This window comes from Cetorhinus maximus, chromosome 23, assembly GCF_964194155.1.
Source record: "Cetorhinus maximus chromosome 23, sCetMax3.hap1.1, whole genome shotgun sequence".
Classification (NCBI taxonomy): domain Eukaryota; kingdom Metazoa; phylum Chordata; class Chondrichthyes; order Lamniformes; family Cetorhinidae; genus Cetorhinus; species Cetorhinus maximus.
In genome coordinates this window covers 22926756-22944832 of record NC_135901.1, presented here as the reverse complement: position 1 = coordinate 22944832, position 18077 = coordinate 22926756, and the positions used below count along the sequence as shown (strand labels likewise).

At 43.9% G+C, this 18077-nt stretch overlaps 3 protein-coding genes across 6 annotated transcripts in view; all 3 read right to left on the bottom strand.

Annotated features, from left to right (window-relative positions):
- The window catches only part of LOC144697072 (uncharacterized), a 141562-nt gene that overhangs the window by 93888 nt on the left and 29597 nt on the right, over positions 1–18077 (bottom strand). The window lies entirely within an intron of this gene.
- LOC144698428 (uncharacterized) lies at positions 627–1241 on the bottom strand. Its single transcript, XM_078570369.1, has one exon. The coding sequence runs from the start codon at positions 1239–1241 to the stop codon at positions 627–629; it is 615 nt and encodes a 204-aa protein (XP_078426495.1).
- The window catches only part of LOC144697113 (uncharacterized), a 425270-nt gene continuing 413843 nt past the window's right edge, over positions 6651–18077 (bottom strand). For 2 of the 4 annotated variants that reach the window (XM_078568938.1, XM_078568937.1), the window contains one exon: positions 6651–8692. In XM_078568938.1, the coding sequence (XP_078425064.1) occupies positions 6897–7745 (849 nt within the window). In that variant the 5' untranslated portion in view covers positions 7746–8692 and the 3' untranslated portion in view covers positions 6651–6896. Of the gene's footprint in view, positions 8693–10260; positions 10305–18077 lie in introns of those variants that run through there. The other 2 variants (XM_078568939.1, XM_078568936.1) reach the window with 2 other exon arrangements.

Sequence of the window (18077 nt, the reverse complement as noted above, 5' to 3'; positions counted from 1 at the left end):
GAGAAAAGAGAGTGGGGGAGGATGGTGGGGTCAAAGGATTTTCTTATGATGAGAGATAACAGTGGATTTAAAGGTGAGAGGGACAGTATGAAAAGAGAACCAACTGTTAAGGATATTGTCTAAAATGTGGAAGTTGGATGGTCAGCAGTTTAGTGAGAATAGTGTCAAAGAAGCGGAAGGCAGGTCTCAGAGACAAAATGAGCTGAGGGAGATAGAAGATAGGAGAGAAACTGGAGAAAGATGCAAGTGCAGAGCTTGGACAAGAAGGCGCTTCAGATACAACTTTTCCAGGTAGGTTAGTGGAAGGGAGGGAAGCAGCAGAGGCAGCTGATCAGATTGTCTCAATCTTAGTGACAAAGAAGTTCCATGAGCTCCTCACACTTGTTGTTTGAGGTGAGGAGGAGGATACGGGGAAAGGGAGAGCACTTCAAAAGGAACTAACTTCTGTTAGAGATATTAGAAGTTTCACCACACTGTGAGTTTAGAACAAAGTTGATTTATTTGACTTTTATCCAAAATATTAACCATTATAACTGGGCTGGAGTTTATTAACATCAGCAGAAACAGACCCCAATGAACATGGTTCAGTCCTAGGCATGATTAACAGCAAAATCCAATCACTGTAATTATTTGTGAACTCGCTGGTGACTCATAAGTGTGGATGACCGAGTGAATCTCTTCCCACACATGAAACAGGTGACTGGTCTCTCCACACTGTGAACCCGTTGGTGTGTCTGCAGATGGGCTGACTGAGTAAATCCCTTCCCATACTCGGAGCTTGTGAACGGCCTCTCTCCAGTGTGAATTCGCTGGTGTTCAGTGAGCTGAGACAATTGCCTGAACCCAATCTCACAGTGCGAGCATCTGAATGGTCTCTCGTCAGTGCGAATACGTTGATGGGACATCAGATCCCCAGACCTTTTATAGCACTTCCCACAGTCTGGGCATTTAAAAGGTCTCTCATCAGTGTGGACTCGTTGATGGCGCATCAGTTCACCAGAACTTTTAAAGCATTTCCTGCAGTTTTTGCATTTAAAAGGTCTCTCGTCAGTGTGAACTCGCTGGTGTGACAGCAGATTGGCTGACTGAGTGAATCCCATCCCACACTCGGAGCAGAGGAATGGTTTCTCCCCAGTGTGAATTCGTTGGTGTACAGTGAGTTCAGATGATCGCCTGAACCTACTCCCGCAGTGAGAGCACCTGAACGGTCTCTCGTCAGTGTGAATATGTTGCTGGGACATAAGTTGACCTGAGGTTTTATAGCACTTCTCACAGTCCAAGCATTTAAAAGGTCTCTTGTCAGTGTGAACTCGCTGGTGTCTCATCAAGTTGGATGAACAAGTAAATCCCTTCCCACACTCGAAGCAGGTGAACAGTCTCTCCCCACTGTGACCACGCTGGTGTATCAGCAGGGTGGACGACTGAGCGAATCCTTTCCCACACTTGGTGCAGACGAACGGCCTCTCCCCAGTATGAACTCTTCGGTGTGTCAGCAGGTTGGATGAACGAATGAATCCCTTCCCACACTTGGAGCAGGTGAACGGTCTCTCCCCAGTGAGAACTCGCTGATGTTTCAGCAGGTGGTTTGACTTTGTGAATCCCTTCCCACACTCGGAGCAGGTGAATGGCCTCTCCTCAGTGTGAACTCACTGGTGTGTCAGCAGGTTGGTTGAATCAATTAATTCTTTCCCACAGTCAAAGTGGGGAAATGTCCTCTCCCCAGTGTGACAGCACTGATAAATTTCTAGCTCAGACGGGTAATTGAGTCCCTTCCCATAGTCCCCACATTTCCCTGGTTTCTCCTCAGTGTGAATGGTGCTTTTTACTTCCATGTTCAAAGGCTGATGATATTCAGGTTCTGATGAATCGAGAGACTCTGTCAGATCCTAATGTGGTGTTTGATTTAAATTTCCTGACTGCAATTCCTCTGCTTCTAATATCCTATGAAACCGATTTAAAACAGGAAAGAGGGAGTGAGAGAGAAGCCACACAAAGACAAACGTAGGTTGTGAAATTGAGCTGAATGAATCTGGTCATTTGTGGAGCCGAACCCAACTGCATCACTAATATCCTTCAGGGAAGGGAATCAGGATCCAGGTCTTACTTCTGATGAAAAGTCATACGGACTCGAAACGTTAACTGTGTTCCTTTTCTCAGATGCTGTCAGACCTGCTGAGATTTTCCAGCTATTTTTGTTTTTGTTTCAGGCTCCAGGTCTGTTTGGCTTTTCCGTCTGTAAATCCTCCTCTTCTAACCCCGTGTAAAAGGAGTTTCCAAAATCCATCCCTGTTAGTCCAGGATAGAAATTCACACCATTCTCTCCTCCTGCTCCAGGATCAGTAAAGTTAGTTTTAAAGATGATTTCTCATTAACAAATCCATTGCTGCATTTCCTTCACTCACCCACATTTATAGAGTCGTAGAGTCATAGAGGTCTACAGCACAGGAAAAGGCCCTTCGGCCCATCGAGTCTGCACCGGTCAAACAAGTACCCAACTATTCTAATCCCATTTCCCTTTAAATATGGTGCCTGGACCTTCGACCCCATGAGGTAATGGTGGGAACGGAGACTTCCAGACTGCACCCGGCACAAGAATCGCTGAGCACCTCACAAGTGCAGATTTAATGAGCTGAACGGTGCAAGATTGTGCGTGGTCAGCCATCCCTCTGCACCCCCACTGCTCCCTCCCTAGCGGAAATCACTCCGACTTCCATACCCGCCACCAAACCTAGAATCCAGAACAAAAGATTCCAGCTAATATTCCAGCTGGGATTGAACTAGAGCCTTGTATTGGGTTAACAATGATTTCCTGGCTTTTGTCGTGTACAAGCCTCCGAATAGTAACTACATGATAGGATGCAGCATAAATGAAGAAAATTATTTGGGGAGCCTGTCAGAAAGACACAGCGACAATCACGGGAGATTCCAATCCACACATAGACTGGAAAAGTCAGATGGGCAAAGATAGCCCAGATGAGGGGTTCACAGAATGCTTCCAGGACAGTCTCCTGAAATAGGTTATTCTGGATCCAACCAGAGAGCAGGCCACACCAGACCTGGAATTGTGCAACGAGATGGGACCAACCAACAATCTCACAGTGAAGGCACCCTTAGGCAGCAGCGACCACAATATGCCTGAACCCTACATTCAGTCCAAGGGACAGGGGACTGAATCCAAGACTTTGTTTTCAAACCTAAAAAGGGGCAACCATGAGGGTGTCAAAGCAGAACCGGCCAAAGTAAAGCCAAGGGATAGGTCAATAGAGACGCAGCGGCAAACATTCAAGGGGACACCATACAGTTTGACGGCACTACTTCCGACAGTTTCAGGGTGAAGAATGGAGTGAAACAGACGCCTACACCGAAAACAACAGCCCACAACGACACCTGATAACCAGAAAAAATAATAACTTCTATCAGGGAGATACAACAGGGCGATGTGATGTTGATAATGAGATGAGTCATGAGGTAAGTACATTTCAAGTCCAGAAAGGGGTTGTTTAAATCAGTGCTTCCCAAACTTTTTCCTAGTGTGACCCCATTTTAATGCCTTAGACTCCGTGTGACCCCAGAGTGAACATTTGAGGAAAATTGTCGTGCCGGGGATGGGGTGGTGTTGTGAGGGGCTTCAGCTGTTGAGCGGGTTGGGGGGATTATTAATGTATTTGATCTCTGATTATTAATGTAATACCATCCTGATTATTCATTTATAGGATCCTGATTATTGACACAATTGGCAAACAATGTGACTGGATTCTGATTGTTGATAGGACTCTGATTATTAATTGAAATAATTTGGATTAATGTATTAGCATTCTGATAATTGCAATAATTTCCTGATTACTGAAGCAATAGGCAGCTGATCATTAATCACAGTATCTTTACAGTGCAGAAGGAGGCCATTCGGCCCATTGAGTCTGCACTGGCTCTCTGACAGAGCATCCCACCTAGTCCCACTCTTCTGCCTTAACCCCGTAATCTTGCACATTCTCCCTTTTCAGGTAGAAATCCAATTCCCCTTTGAATAACTCGATCAAACCCGCATCCTCCACTCTTTCAGGAAGTTTGTTCCAGACTCCAACCACCCTCTGAGTGAAAAAAATCTTCCTCACATTACATTTACTGCTTTTGTCAATTATTTTCTACCTGTGCCCTCTAGTTCTTGATGTTCTCTTGAGTGGGAACAGTTTCTCACTATTTACCCTGTCCATACTCCTTAGGATCTTGAATACCTCTATCAAGTCTCTTCTCAGCCTTCTTTTCTCCAAGGAAAACAGTCCCAATCTCTCCAATCTATCCTCATAACTACAATTATTTATCCCTGGAATCATTCTTGTGAATTTCCTCTGTACTCTCTCCAATGCCTTCACATTCTTCCTCAAGTATAGCGCCCGGAACTGGACGCAGACTCCAGATGAGACCTAACTAGTGTCTTATACAAGTTCAACATGACATCCTTACTCTTGTACTCAATGCCCCTATTAATAAAGCCTAAGATACTATATTCTTTATTAACTGCTGTCTCAACATGCCCTGCCATCTTCAATGACCTATGTACGTATACACTGAGGTCCTGCATCTCTTTTAGAGGCTCTCCCTTTATTTTATACTGTCTCTCCATATCTTTCCTGCCAAAACAAATCATCTCACACTCCTCTGCATTGAACTTCATCTGCCACATTAATGCAGTTGGAATCGTGTAAGTAATGTAATAGAATCCTGATTATTAATGTAATAAGACATTGATTATTTATACAATAAGATCCTGATTGTTGATGCAATAGGCACCAGACTATTAATGTAATAGTATCCGGATTATTAATGTGTTGGGATCCTGAATCTTAAAGTAATTGGACTCTGATCATTAATGTAATAGGAACCTGAGCATTGATGTAATAAGGTCCTCATTATTGATGCAATAGGATTCTGATTATTAATGTATCAGTATCCTGATTATTGATACATTATGATCCTGATTATTGAAGAAATCCGTTTTCCAGAAACAACTGACCTTTTCACAAACTTCATTTGCAGCAGCAATTGGGCCTCAGAGAGTAGTCCATTAGGCTACGCCCACTAACAAAACAAAATGCGAGGATTTAAAGGGGCCTCACAGCTGTCAGGAAGCAGTTGGAGTTCCACAGCAGCCATTGCTGCCACAGAACTCATAAGCCCAAAATTTCATCTTGGGACACCACTGCGGGGTCACGACTCTCAGTTTGGGAAGCCCTGACTTACACTGAGACTATAAAATCCAAACAGGCTTTTAAAGCTCTTGTCACAGTCTAAGCGTTTAAACTCTCTCTCTCTCCAGTATGAACTTGCTGGTTTGGGAGGGCTGGATGATCGAGTGAATCCCTTCCCACACACGGAGCAGGTGAACAGCCTCTCCCCAGTGTGCATGCACTGATGACTTTCCAACTCAAACGACTAATTGAATCCCTTGTCACTGTCCTTACATTAACACAGTTTGTCCCCAATGTGACTGTGCTTGTGTCTTGACAGGACAGATGATCGGCTGAAACCTCATCCAGGGATATGGGGAAAGAGTGGAGGAATGGGATTAACTGGATAGCTCTTTGAAAGAGCCAGTGCAGATTTGATGAGCCGAGTGGCCTCCTTCTTTGCTGTACTATGATGATATCCTATGATTCTATAACAGGATAATGATTCATAATAAACACCATAGGATTGAATCATAAGAGTTCAGAAGGCGGCCATTCAGCCCACTGTGTCTGTATTGTCTCTCTGAAAACGTTACCATTCTGACCCATTCCCCTGATCTTTCTCCTGATCCCTGAAAATATTTCCTGATTAAGTGAAAGTCCAGATCACTTTTGAAAGTTACTATTGGATCTGCTTCCACCAGATTCAGACAATGTGTTGCAATCATCAGAACTCACTGCGTAAAATATTCTCTCATCTTCACCCTGGATTTTTTGCCAATTATTTTAAATCTGTGGTTACCAACCATCCTGTCAATGGAACCAAAATCCCCCTATGTAAATGAAAGTTCTTCAAAAATGTCCACACCTCTATTAAATCACTCTTCTCTGCTCTAAATAGACAATCCCAACTTCTCCAGTCTCTCCACATAACGGAAACCCCTCATCCCCGATACTATTCTGGTCAATTTTCCGTGTACTCGCTCCAAGGCCTTGACATCTTTCCTGAAGTGTGGTGCTCAGAACTGAACACAATATTTTAGCTGGGGATTAAAAAGTAATTTATAAAGATTCAGTGTGACTTCCTTGCTTTTGTACTTCATGTCTCCATTAATAAATGGAGGACCCTATTGTTGGGGGGATGTTGGGTGGTCAGCAGTTTAGTGAGAATAGGGTCAAGGGAGCAAAAGGCAGGTCTCATGGACAAGATGAACTTTGAGGAAGTTAGAAGATAGGAGAGAAACTGGAGAAAGATGCGAGTTCAGGGTTCGGAGAAGAGAAAACTTCAGAGGGAGTTTGTCCCGGTGGGCTAGTGGAAGGGAGGAAAGCAGCAGAGGCAGCTGATCAGATTGTCCCAATCTTAGTGACAGAAAAGCTCCATGAGCTCCTCACGCTTGTTGTTCGGAGGTGAGGATGGAGGAGACAGGGGAGAGAAATTCAAAAGGAATTAATGTTAGAGATATTAAAAAGATTCAACACACTGTGTTTAATACAAAGCTGATTTTATTTGACTTTTATCCAGAATATTAACTACGATAACTGGGCTTGAGTTTATTAACATCAGTAAAAATAGACAACAATAAACATGGTTCAGTCCTGGATGTGATTAACAGCAAAATCCAGTCACTGTAATTGTTTGTGAACTCGCTGGTGACTCATCAGGGTGGATGACCGAGTGAACCTCTTCCCACACACAATGCAGATAAATGGTCTCTCCGCACTGTGAACTTGCTAGTGTTTCTGCAGGTGGGATGACTGAGTGAATCCCTTTCCACACACAGAGCAGATGAATGGTCTCTCTCCAGTGTGAACTTGCTGGTGTATAGTGAGCTGAGATGATTGCCTGAACCCAGTGCCACATTGAGAACATCTGAATGGTCTCACATCAGTGTGAATACGTTGATGGCACGTCAGTTCCCCAGAACTTTTATAGCACGTTCTGCAGCCTGGGCATTTAAAAGGTCTCTCATCAGTGTGAACTCGCTGGTGCCTCAGCAGGTTGGACGACTGAGGGAACGCCTTCCCAAACTCGGAGCAGAGGAACAGTCTCTCCCCAGTGTGAATTCGCTGGTGTACAGTAAGTTCACATGCCTGAACCCAGCCCCACAGTGAGAGCACCTGAACGGTCTCGTCAGTGTGAAAACGTTGATGGGACATCAGTTCCTCAAAACTTTTATAGCACTTCTCACAGTCTGTGCATTTAAAAGGTTTCTTGTCGGTGTGAATTTGCTGGTGTCTCATCAGGTTTGATGAACAAGTGAATCCCTTCCCACACACACAGCAGGTGAATGGTCTCTTCCCAGTGTGACCTCGCTGGTGTATAAGCAGAGTGGATGACTGAGCAAATCCCTTCCCACACTTGGGGCAGATGAACAGCCTCTCCCCAGTGTGAACTCTTCGGTGTGTCAGCAGGTCAGATGAATTAATGAATCCCTTCCCGCACTCGGAGCAGGTGAACAGCCTCTCCTCAGTGTGAATTTGCTGGTGAATTTCCAGCTCAGATAGGTAATTGAATCCATTCTCATAGTCCCCACATTTCCATAGCTTTTCCCCAGAGTGAATGGTCCTTTTTGGTTCCATGTTCAAAGGCTGATGATATTCAGGTCCTGATGAATTGGGCGACTCATTCAGATCCTGATGTGATGTTAAGTTTGAGTTTCTGAACTGCAAATCCTCCCCTTCTAATCTCCTATGCAATTGATTTAAAACAGAACAAGGGGAGTGAGAGAACCCACACGTAACAAAGGCAGGTTGTGAAACTGAGCTGAATGAATTTGGTAATTTGTGGGCCAGAACTAGGAACAAGTGACCATGAAATCTGCTCGATTGTCATAAAAACACAACTGGTTCACTAATGTCCTGCAGGGAAAGGAACCTGCCACCCGGTCATGGCCTACACAAGATTCTGGACACTATGGGAGGAGAGAGAGAGAGAAATGGGAGAGGCAGGTAGCAAACGAGAGACCAATTCAACCATAACTTTGACAGAAACTCCCAAACCCTCAACCTCCACCACTTGGAAGGACCAGGGTAACAGGTGCATGTAAACACCATCACTTCCAAGTTCCCCTCCAAGTCATGCACCATCCTGACTTGTCTGACATCCAGTCCTGGATGAGCAGAAATTTCCTCCATTTAGATATTGGCAGACTGAAGCCATTGTCTTCAGTCCCTGTGGTAAACTCCACTCCCTAGTCACCGACTCCATCCCTCTCCCTGAAAACTGTCTGAGGCCGAATCAGACTGTTCATAACTTTGTTGTAATATTTGACCCCGAGATGAGCTTTAATCACATATCAGTGTTATCACCAAGACTGCCTATTTCCAACTCAGTAACATCGCCTGACTCCACCCTAGTCTCAGCTCATCTGCTGCTGAAATTCTCATCCATTCCTTTGTTACCTGTAGACTAAACTCCCCTAACACTCTCCCAGCCGGCCTCCTACATTCAATCTTCTTGTAATGTTGAGGACATCCAAAACTCTGCTGTTCATGTGCCGACGCACACTCGGCAGGTCAGGCAATATCTGTGGAGAGAGAAACAGAGTTAACATTTCAGTGTGTTAATGAATAAAAATGGTGCAAAATTTGATGGTCAACATAAGCTCAGAAATGGAAGATAAATGGACTATAGCATAGGGATAACAATTCCTGACTGAAAGATAAAACTGATAAGCCAGCAGCACATGGTCGAGGGATGGGCAGCGTGGAAAATGCATTTTTACATGATCGGTAAAAGTAACAGTAAAATACTAAACATAACTAAAATGCACCCATTAGTTAGACAATAGCAGAGAGGTGATCAGCGAGGGCAGAGGTGAAAAAGAGCAATGGATGGACATGGATTCAGATCCACAGTGAAGGTGTCACACCAGCTCCAGAGCCATGGAATCTCTCACAGATAACAGAGCATAGCACTAAAAGCTCTAAATTGTAGATGCATGCTCAATAATACTCCCCTCTGTCACAATTCCACTGTTTTCAATTTTAAAATCTCCTGTTGGAGACTGCAGCCGGAAATATATCAGGAGCACTGGAGTCAGAGAAAAATCTCCCAATTGAGGAAATACCCGGGGAGCGGGGTGATGTCACTGAGCAATTGTCGGTGTGTGATGACATCACAGACACGAACACATAACATCTGGGTCTGTGCAAACCAGTGATCACCACATATTATGAAGGATGTGAGGGTCCTTGAGATGGTGCAGAGGAGATTTACCAGAATGGTTCCAGGGATGAGGGTTTTTCATTGGAATGTAAGGTTGGAGAAACTGGGGTTGTTCTCCTTGGAGCAAAGGAGGTTGAGGAGAGAGTTGATAGAGGTGTACAAGCTTATAAGAGGTTTAGATAAGGTAGGTAAAGAAAAACTGTTCCCATTATCCGATTGTAAAAGGATTATGAACATAAATTGAAGATTTTAAGCAAGAGATACAGGGGGAATGAGAGTAAGAATTTTTTTTACAGTGAGTGGTAATGACCTGGAACTTGATGCTTAAACTCAAAGGCCAATGATATTCAGGTTCCGATTAATCAAGACTTAATCTTATGTTTGGTTCTAACTCCCTGTAAAAGGAGTTTCCAAAATCCATCCTTGTTAGTCCGAGATAGAAATTGACAACATTGGTATTCAAAATAATAAGGGGAATAAGATAGGAAGAAACTTTTCCCTTTAGCGGAGATGTCAATAACCAGGGGGCATAGATTTAAGGTACGGGGCAGGAAGCTTAGAGGGGATTTGAGAAAAAAACATTTCACCCAGAGGATGGTTGGAATCTGGACCAGGCTGTTTGATGGCCGGCACGGACACGCTGGGCCGAAGGGGCTGTTTCTGTGCCAGTTTCACTCTCTGTCTCTGTCATTCCTGCTGACAGGGAGAGTGGTGACCGCGCATGCGCATTCCCCATGACGCTGGCGGCCGTTAAACTGAGCCTTTCACAGAGAAAGATACCGCCCCGTTGGTGCAACCAAAGTATCTGCAGCTTCTTGTTCATGGCGTTGAGGCCTCCACTGGGTGTTTGTGAAGCCTCCCCTCCCCTCCGACCCACTGCCCCTAACGCCGCCTCCGCTTATCCGCCTCAAGATGAGACAAACAAACGTTTGTCCATGGACATCACCCGCACTGCGCATGCTCTAGGTCACAATGTCAGGGAATGATTGGCGGGGGTTTCGGACCAATAGGAAGAGGGGGCAGGACTGAGCCCGGACTTCCCTCATTGGCTGAAACTCTGCATCATTTTGGAAGCTGATTTGTCTCCAACTCCAGGAGAAAACTGGACCTTTCTGTTTGTGGCTTTAAACAGATGAAACCCTGCGGGTGTGGGGCAAACATTTCAACATTCGTTACTGAAATGGATTCATTCAGGACAGACAGCAGGGATTATTTCAGGAAATCACACAGTGTAGTGATTGTTTCTCTTTGAACTCATCTCTTCGAGAATAGTCTGAATTAATGTAAGAATTCATAGGCTGTTTAACGCTCCTTCGATGTCTGGGACCATTTAATTCCAGCCGATCTGCTGGTCCGGCTTCAACCGGGAGAGTTTGATGAGTTCCCACAACTCACACAATGCGAGTGGACAGCCAGACCAGCAGGACACACTTATCCTGCCTGATATCAATCCAGAATGAGCTGGAGAGCCGTCTCCATTCAGCAGGACAGTCTGCAGTGGGGTTTCTGACTCAGAGGTGGGAATGCGAAGTTACTTTTTATTAATAACCCTAAAAGTTACAACTGCCACCTAAGTAACAGATCTTCTCCTTTGTCTGCTCACTTCATTGTCCAAATAAAGTTTTGTTTTACTTTTGCAGCTTAATAGTGGCACTTACATTATCTAACCACCTCCTTCCTTGTGAAAGTGCTTAACTACATTGGCTGCAGAAACCACATCCTTATCTATCATCTACCAAGCCTCTCCTCATCCTCTCAAAATGAAATCATTCCTATCTTTATCCAGTATTTTCCATTATCCTTAAATGAATTGTCTCAGTTTATGACTGATTCTGCATTATGAATCTAATCAAGCTCCTCCAATGTTCATTCTAATTCAGTTTGATTTATGGTTAATTGTGAACTACCACATCTGCTTATGTTTCTGCCTTATCTTCATGTTCAGCCTGGTTTTGCTTGTGGTCAGAATTCAGTTCAGTGACTCCTGTCCAGCTGCATGTATTCTCTCAGGGTAACTGGATTTGTGTCCATGGTGCCTGTGTTAGACATTGAGTCATTGTTTGATACCCAACCAATGCAGTGAAATCCGAAACAACTTGTTCACATAAAAGGTGATGCAAATCTGGACCAATCTCCACAAAAGGCCGGGGATCAATTGAAATTTTCAAGATGGGAATCGGTAGATTCTTGTTAAATAAAGATCTCAAAGAAAATGGATCGAAGATGGGAAAACGGAATTGAGGTGCAGATCAACTATGATCTAATTGAATGGGGGAGCAGACTTGTGGGACTGAATGGCCTCATCTTGTTCCTATGTCCTGGCTGCTGTCCCTCCAGCAATGATTATCTCAGAGCGGGGCCAGTTTGGGATATCCCTGAGGGACAATTTGTTCAGCATCCAACCCTGAGCTGTCCCAGAAAGGGGCAGTTTGTGATGTCCCCTTGGGGTGCAGTAACTTCAGTGTCTGTCCTTGAGATGCACCAGGAAGGGAAGTATGTGATGTTCCTGTGGAGTGCAGTATGATCAGTAGGTCTAACCCTAAACTGCCCTCACACAACCTGCTCAGACCCATCATGTCTCTGTCCCTAATTTCTCACAGTAATCCAAACACAAAGTCCAGCTACAAGCATTACTTTAATTTTCTAATTGTTTTACCACATTCATGGTAGTTTACATTACTGGAAGTAAGCCTTTTAAAAAGTGACCCTTCCCACTATACTTTATACAGCATGCAGATTAAAAGTATATGAAGTATATGTCCATCCTTGGGCTGCTGCAATGTTCCAGTGAAGCTCAACGCAAACTGGAGGAACAGCACCTCATCTTCCGACTAGGCACTTTACAGCCTTCCAGACTGAATATTGAATTCAACAACTTTAGATCATGAACTCTCTCCTCCATCCCCACCCCCTTTCTGATCCCCCTTTTTTCCAATAATTTATATATATTTTTCTTTTCCTACCTATTTCCATTATTTTTAAATGTATTTCCATGCATTGTTTTATCTCTACCTTTTAGCCTATTTCGATCCCTTCCCCCCACCCCACCCCCACTAGGGCTATATGTACCTTGCTCGTCCTGCTTTCTACCCTTAATGTCACCTTTTAGCACATTTCTTAGTTAATATCACCACCGTCAACACCTCTTTGCCCTTTTGTCTATGACATCTTTTGGCAATCTCCACCTATCACTGGCCCTCTATCCAGCTCTACCTGTCCCACCCCCCCTTAAACCAGCTTATATTTCACCTCTCTTCTATTTTTCCTTAGTTCTGTTGAAGAGTCATACGGACTCGAAATGTTAACTGTGTTCCTCTCCGCAGATGCTGTCAGACCTGCTGAGTTTTTCCAGGTATTTTTATTTTTGTTTTTGTTTTGGATTTCCAGCATCCGCAGTTTTTTGCTTTTATCATGCTCTGTGGACATGGGTTCAAATGTGGAATTTTAAAGCTGGTTTGATGATTGATTAATTCACTGAGGAAATCTATTGTCCTGAAAAACCATGGAAATCTGAGAGGAAAAACTGGAAAAGCTCAGCAGGTCTCTCTGGCTCTATAATAAACCAAGGGCCCGAGGCCCCTCCGAGCATTCACGATCCACCTGGCCAACCCGCAGTAGATAGAGCAGTTTCTGAAGTGCCCAGAATTCACGGATCACAGAAATGGTACCGCGCAGGAGGCCTTTGGGCCCATCATGTTCTCCGGCTCTCCGAATGAACAAATCACTTAGTAACATTCTCCAGCCTCTTCCCCGTAACCCTGCACAATATTTCTTTTCAGATAACAGTCTAATTCCCTTTTGAATGCCTCAATTGAAACTGCCTCCTCCAAACTCTCAGGTAGCTCATTCCAGACCTTAACCACACTTCATGAAAAAAATTCCTCCTCACCTTTGCTTCTTTTCGCAATTACTTTAATTCTGTGCCTTATCATTCTCGTTCTTTTCAAAAGTTATTGCTGAGTATGTACCATTTGATAGCACTTTCAATGACACTTTTGATTACTTTGCTGATTATCCAGTGAATGGGCGGTAATTGGCAAGATTGAATTTGTCGTATGTTTTGTGAACAGGACATACCTGGGCAATTGTCCACATTGTGGGGTAGATACCAGTGCTGTAGCTGTACCGGAACAGCTTGGCTATGGGCAAGTCAATCCAAGATAAATGTTTATTTCTTGGGAACTAGGATCCTGGACTGACAGTGATGGCTTTTGTGAACTCCTTTAACACAGGATATTAGAAGCGGAGGACTTGCAGACAGAAAACTCAAACCGAAGAACATGTCAACGTCTGATAGTGACTTGATTCATCAGGACCTGAATATCATTGGAAATTTGAATCTAGAAGGAGAAATGTTTGACTGTTCTGTCAGCTTCTAAATGTTTTGAACATCATTGTAACTGGAAAAGCACACACACACGCACTCATCCTGGTTACAGTGCTTCAGTGGACTGACTGTGGAAAGAGCTTTAACCAGGTACACAGCCTGAAAAAACAGGGCACCATTCACAGCGAGGAGAGACAGTACACATGTTCTGTGTATGGACGAGGCTCCAACTGATCCTCAAACCTGGAAAGACAAAAGGACACCCACACCATTGGAGAAACCATGGAAATGTGGGGACTGTGGGAAGGGATTACCTTCCCCATCTGCGCTAGAAACTCATCATCGTATTCACACTGGGGAGAGGCCTTTCACCTGCTCTGAGTGTGGGAAGGGATTTACTCAGTCATCCAAACTGCTGCAACACCAGCGAGTTCACACAGGAGAGAAGCCGTTCATCTGCTCCAAGTGTGGGGTTGGATTCACTCAGTTATGCAACCTCCTGCGACACCAGAGAGTTCACACTGGGGAGAGGCCATTCACCTGCTCTGAGTGTGGGAAAGGATTCACTGATTCATCCACCCTCCTGAGACACCAGCAAGCTCACACTGCAGAGAGACTGTTCACTTGCTCTTAGTGTGGGCAGGGATTCAATGCTTCATCCACCCTGCAGACACATCAACGTCTCCACACAGGGGAGAGGCCATTCATCTGCTCTGACTGCAGGAAAGGATTCACTCAATCCTCCCATCTGCTGACACACCAGTGAGTTCACACAGGGGAGAAACCCTACACCTGCCCTATCTGTGAGAAGGGATTCAGTCAGTTGTCCAATCTGCTGCAACATCAAGGAGAGGCCATTCAGCTGCTCTAAATGTGGGAAGGGATTCAATGCTTCATTCACACTGCTGAGACACCAGCGAGTTCACACCAGGGAAAGGCCATTCACCTGCTCTGAATGTGGGAAGGGATTCACTCAGTCATCCCACCTGCTGTCACACTGGCAAGTTCACATCTGCAAAAGGTCATTCACCTGTTCCATGTGTGGGAAGGGATTCACTCAGTCATCTAGCTTGCTGGGACACCAGCAAGTTCACTGGTAGGTACAGGGATTAGATTCTGTTGTTATTGCTGCTGTTAATCACATCCAGGACTGAACCATGTTCATTCTGACAGTTGGTGAAGTGGGAGGGTTGGAGGGTCTCTTTCTGCTGGACTGGACGGTCTCATGACTTTGCTTCCAGTGGGCTGATGCTCTTTGAATGTGGGAGTGCATTTTTCCACTGAAATTTCACTCGCCATCCTGACTTGGAAATATATCGCCATTCCTTCACTGTCACTGGGTCAAAATCCTGGAACTCCCTTCCTAACAGCACTGTGGATGTACCTGCATCACATGGACTGCAGCGGTTCAAGAAGGCAGCTCATCACCACCTTCTCAAAGGCAACTAGGGATGGGTAGTAAATGCTAGCTCAGCCAGCGAAGCCCACATGCCGTGAATGGATTTTTAAAAATGACCCGCAAAAGCTGATGAAATACATTTATTTTATCCTGATAGTAAATAATATTTTTCCTACCACTACAGGTAGCTCTCAAATAAATACATTTGTCTCTGTTCCATTGAGTCTACAGCATGGGAGCAGGCCAGTCGGCTTGATTAGTCTACGTCAGTATTTATGCTCCATATAAGTCTCCAACCCCACCCTCCCCCACCACCCATCAGCATATCATTCTATTTCTTCTCCCTCGTTGATGTATCTAGCCTCCCCTTAAATGTATCCATGCTATTTACCTCAACCACTCGCTGTGGTAGCGAGTTCCACATTCTCCCACTCGCTGGGTAAAGAGGTTTTTCTCATGGAATCCCTATTGGATTATTGAAGCGCTTCAGAATCTTTCATATTTCCATCAGGTATCCTTCAGGGATTATTATGTGTATTGCAGGTTATAAGATAGTTGAACATAGGGAAACATACGACTCAGGAACAGGAGACGGCCACTTGGCCCCTCGAGCCTGCTCCCCATTCGATAAGATCATGGCTGTTAAGATGTACAGCAGGTTGTAAATTGTGATATTCTAAATGGGGTATTACAAGGATGAGACATTTTCATTTCTTCCTGGGGAAGATGTTGTGAAGATCTAGTTTCATAATTTTAATGTTTCCGTAATACAAATTAGTTTGGGAATTTTTTTAATTGTAAGATCAATGGAAAATCTGGATTGAGAATCTGACAGAAACGCCCTAAGGGAATTCACAATCACAAGGTGTGGCTCATGTTGATTTAAGAAGTCAAAGCTCGAAGGGTAAGAACTGTAAAACGACAGGTGGGCTCTTTTAGCTGGAGACTGGGAGATATTGGGTCTGACAATTATTGTCCTGTCTTTGTTAGAGAGGTGAATTCTTCATGCAGACCTCAGGGAAAAAAGGTTTAGTTTTGAAGCTAAAAGTTAATAAATTTAAATATCAATTGGACATCCTAACTGGCCTCTGTTACCATGGGGATAAGTGATTCAGGGTGGAGCCTTGGTTAGAATTCTGGGTGTTTCTCACAGAAAGCAGGCAGTCTGCAGTTCGCTTGGAAGCAGTCAGCTGTGGTCCCAGGAGCTGTGAACCAGCTGTGGGACTGGAAGCCTAGAGGGCCATTAGGAACTAGGGGTGATCCTAATGCTTAAATCCCTCAGCAAGAAGGCAGTGAAGCCCACGCTTCGACTGAGGAATCCAGAGTTTTGAGGTCTTAAAGGAAAGTTGGAGGGTTGTTTAGTCAAAAGCTAATTGAAGGGCCACCTTGGAGCTTGGTGAATAGCTGGAATACTGAGGAGAATTAAAGTGAATTCTGGAGAGCTTTGGCATACCTTTGGGATAGTTCCAGGAACAGAAGTGAATGAACCTTCAAGATATCGTTAAGTATAAGGGAACTCTTGGGAGCAAGTTAAAAAGTAGAACTGTGTTTACAGCATAAGTCTTTATAAATTATAGTGTTAAGTTCATGGTGCTGGTTTTTAATATTCTTTTTTTTTCTATGTACAGTAAAGTTTAGTTTTGTTTAAAAACATGGAATCTTGTGGCATAACTCTTTCAGCTAATCACTGGGCGTTCGAAGTTCTCTTTAAACGTTAACGGTTTTGACTGGGATCATAACAGCACGCACAAACAACGTTTCAAAAATTGAAAAAGAAAATTTTCCTTATTTTGTACAAAGCATTACATTATAAGACACCCCTCTTCCAAGATCCCCAATAATTTCCTCGTTTGAGGACTTCCTTTCATGAAACAATCTGATAATTGATGATTAAAATTGGAACTATTTGTAGTCCCTTGTAAAGCAGGAGGGCTGTCGCCCAGCACAGAGCGTAATTTGGGATTTCTCCCATAGACCAATTGATAGGGACTATACCCTCCAACCATCTGAAATGAATTCTTTACATGAATTGTCCATGTCAGTGCAGTTGTCAACTTGCAGTTTGGCTGATCAGCTAAGATTTTATGCAGCATTTCATCGATCACTGCCTGATTCCGTCCACAGAGCCCATTGCTGAAAGGACTTTCAACTGCGGTGTTCATGACCATAATGTTCACATTTAAATTTGTCATTAGCAAATTCCCCTCCATTATCAATCAGAAACTTAGCTGGTGCCCAGGTCCAATATCTATCCATTTCCCATGGTTTGGTCTATAATCACCCTTTTGTCTTTGCCTTGTATTATTGGAGAAAGACTTAATTGGGTTACCATGTCTATAAAGTGTAGAATAAAAATATTCCTGTCTTTATCCCACACCTTTAGATCCATGCCAGCTACCTTGTTAAAGTCATGTGCCAAGGGAAGGTTTTCAATAGAATGTGACGGCGTTCTCCGATACTTTTTACTTTTTCACACTTTGCACCAATCTCTTTTCTGAGCCTCGAATACTCTTCATCCACCACCCTTGCATCCTTTACGAGGGTTTTTAATCTTTGACAGAAGGGTGAGCAAATTGTCCGTGCAGCTTAAAAACAATTTGTTTTTTCTCTCTCTCTGATTCTTATCACCTGATTCCATTAATCCTTCTCAAATACTCTGATTAGAAACATCAGGTATTGTTAAGGGGATACGATAATGTCCTGATTGAGTAGGCTGCAGATCCACTGACTTTCCAAAAAGTTAGTTGCCTTATCTCGCTCTGTGTCCAGTGGCATAATGATCATCATATTTTGAGTCAGACCTGTAACACCTGTTAATTGTTCCCAGTGTCATTCCTGAGGTTCTTTCACCTATTAGTGCTGTTCTAATCCAGATCTGCTAAAGATGTTTTCAACCTCATTCGAAATCTGTCCAAGTTTGACTATGCTTCATTGGCATCCAATTTGATCATCTTTCTTGTAAATTTCTTCAATGAACCCTAATAGAAGAGCCAAACCTTCATTAGTATCCAACTGACA

Excerpts from the sequence above, each read along its gene's own strand:
- LOC144698428 (XM_078570369.1), bottom strand. The coding sequence starts at position 1,241 with ATGTCCCAGCAACATATTCACACTGACGAGAGACCGTTCAGGTGCTCT.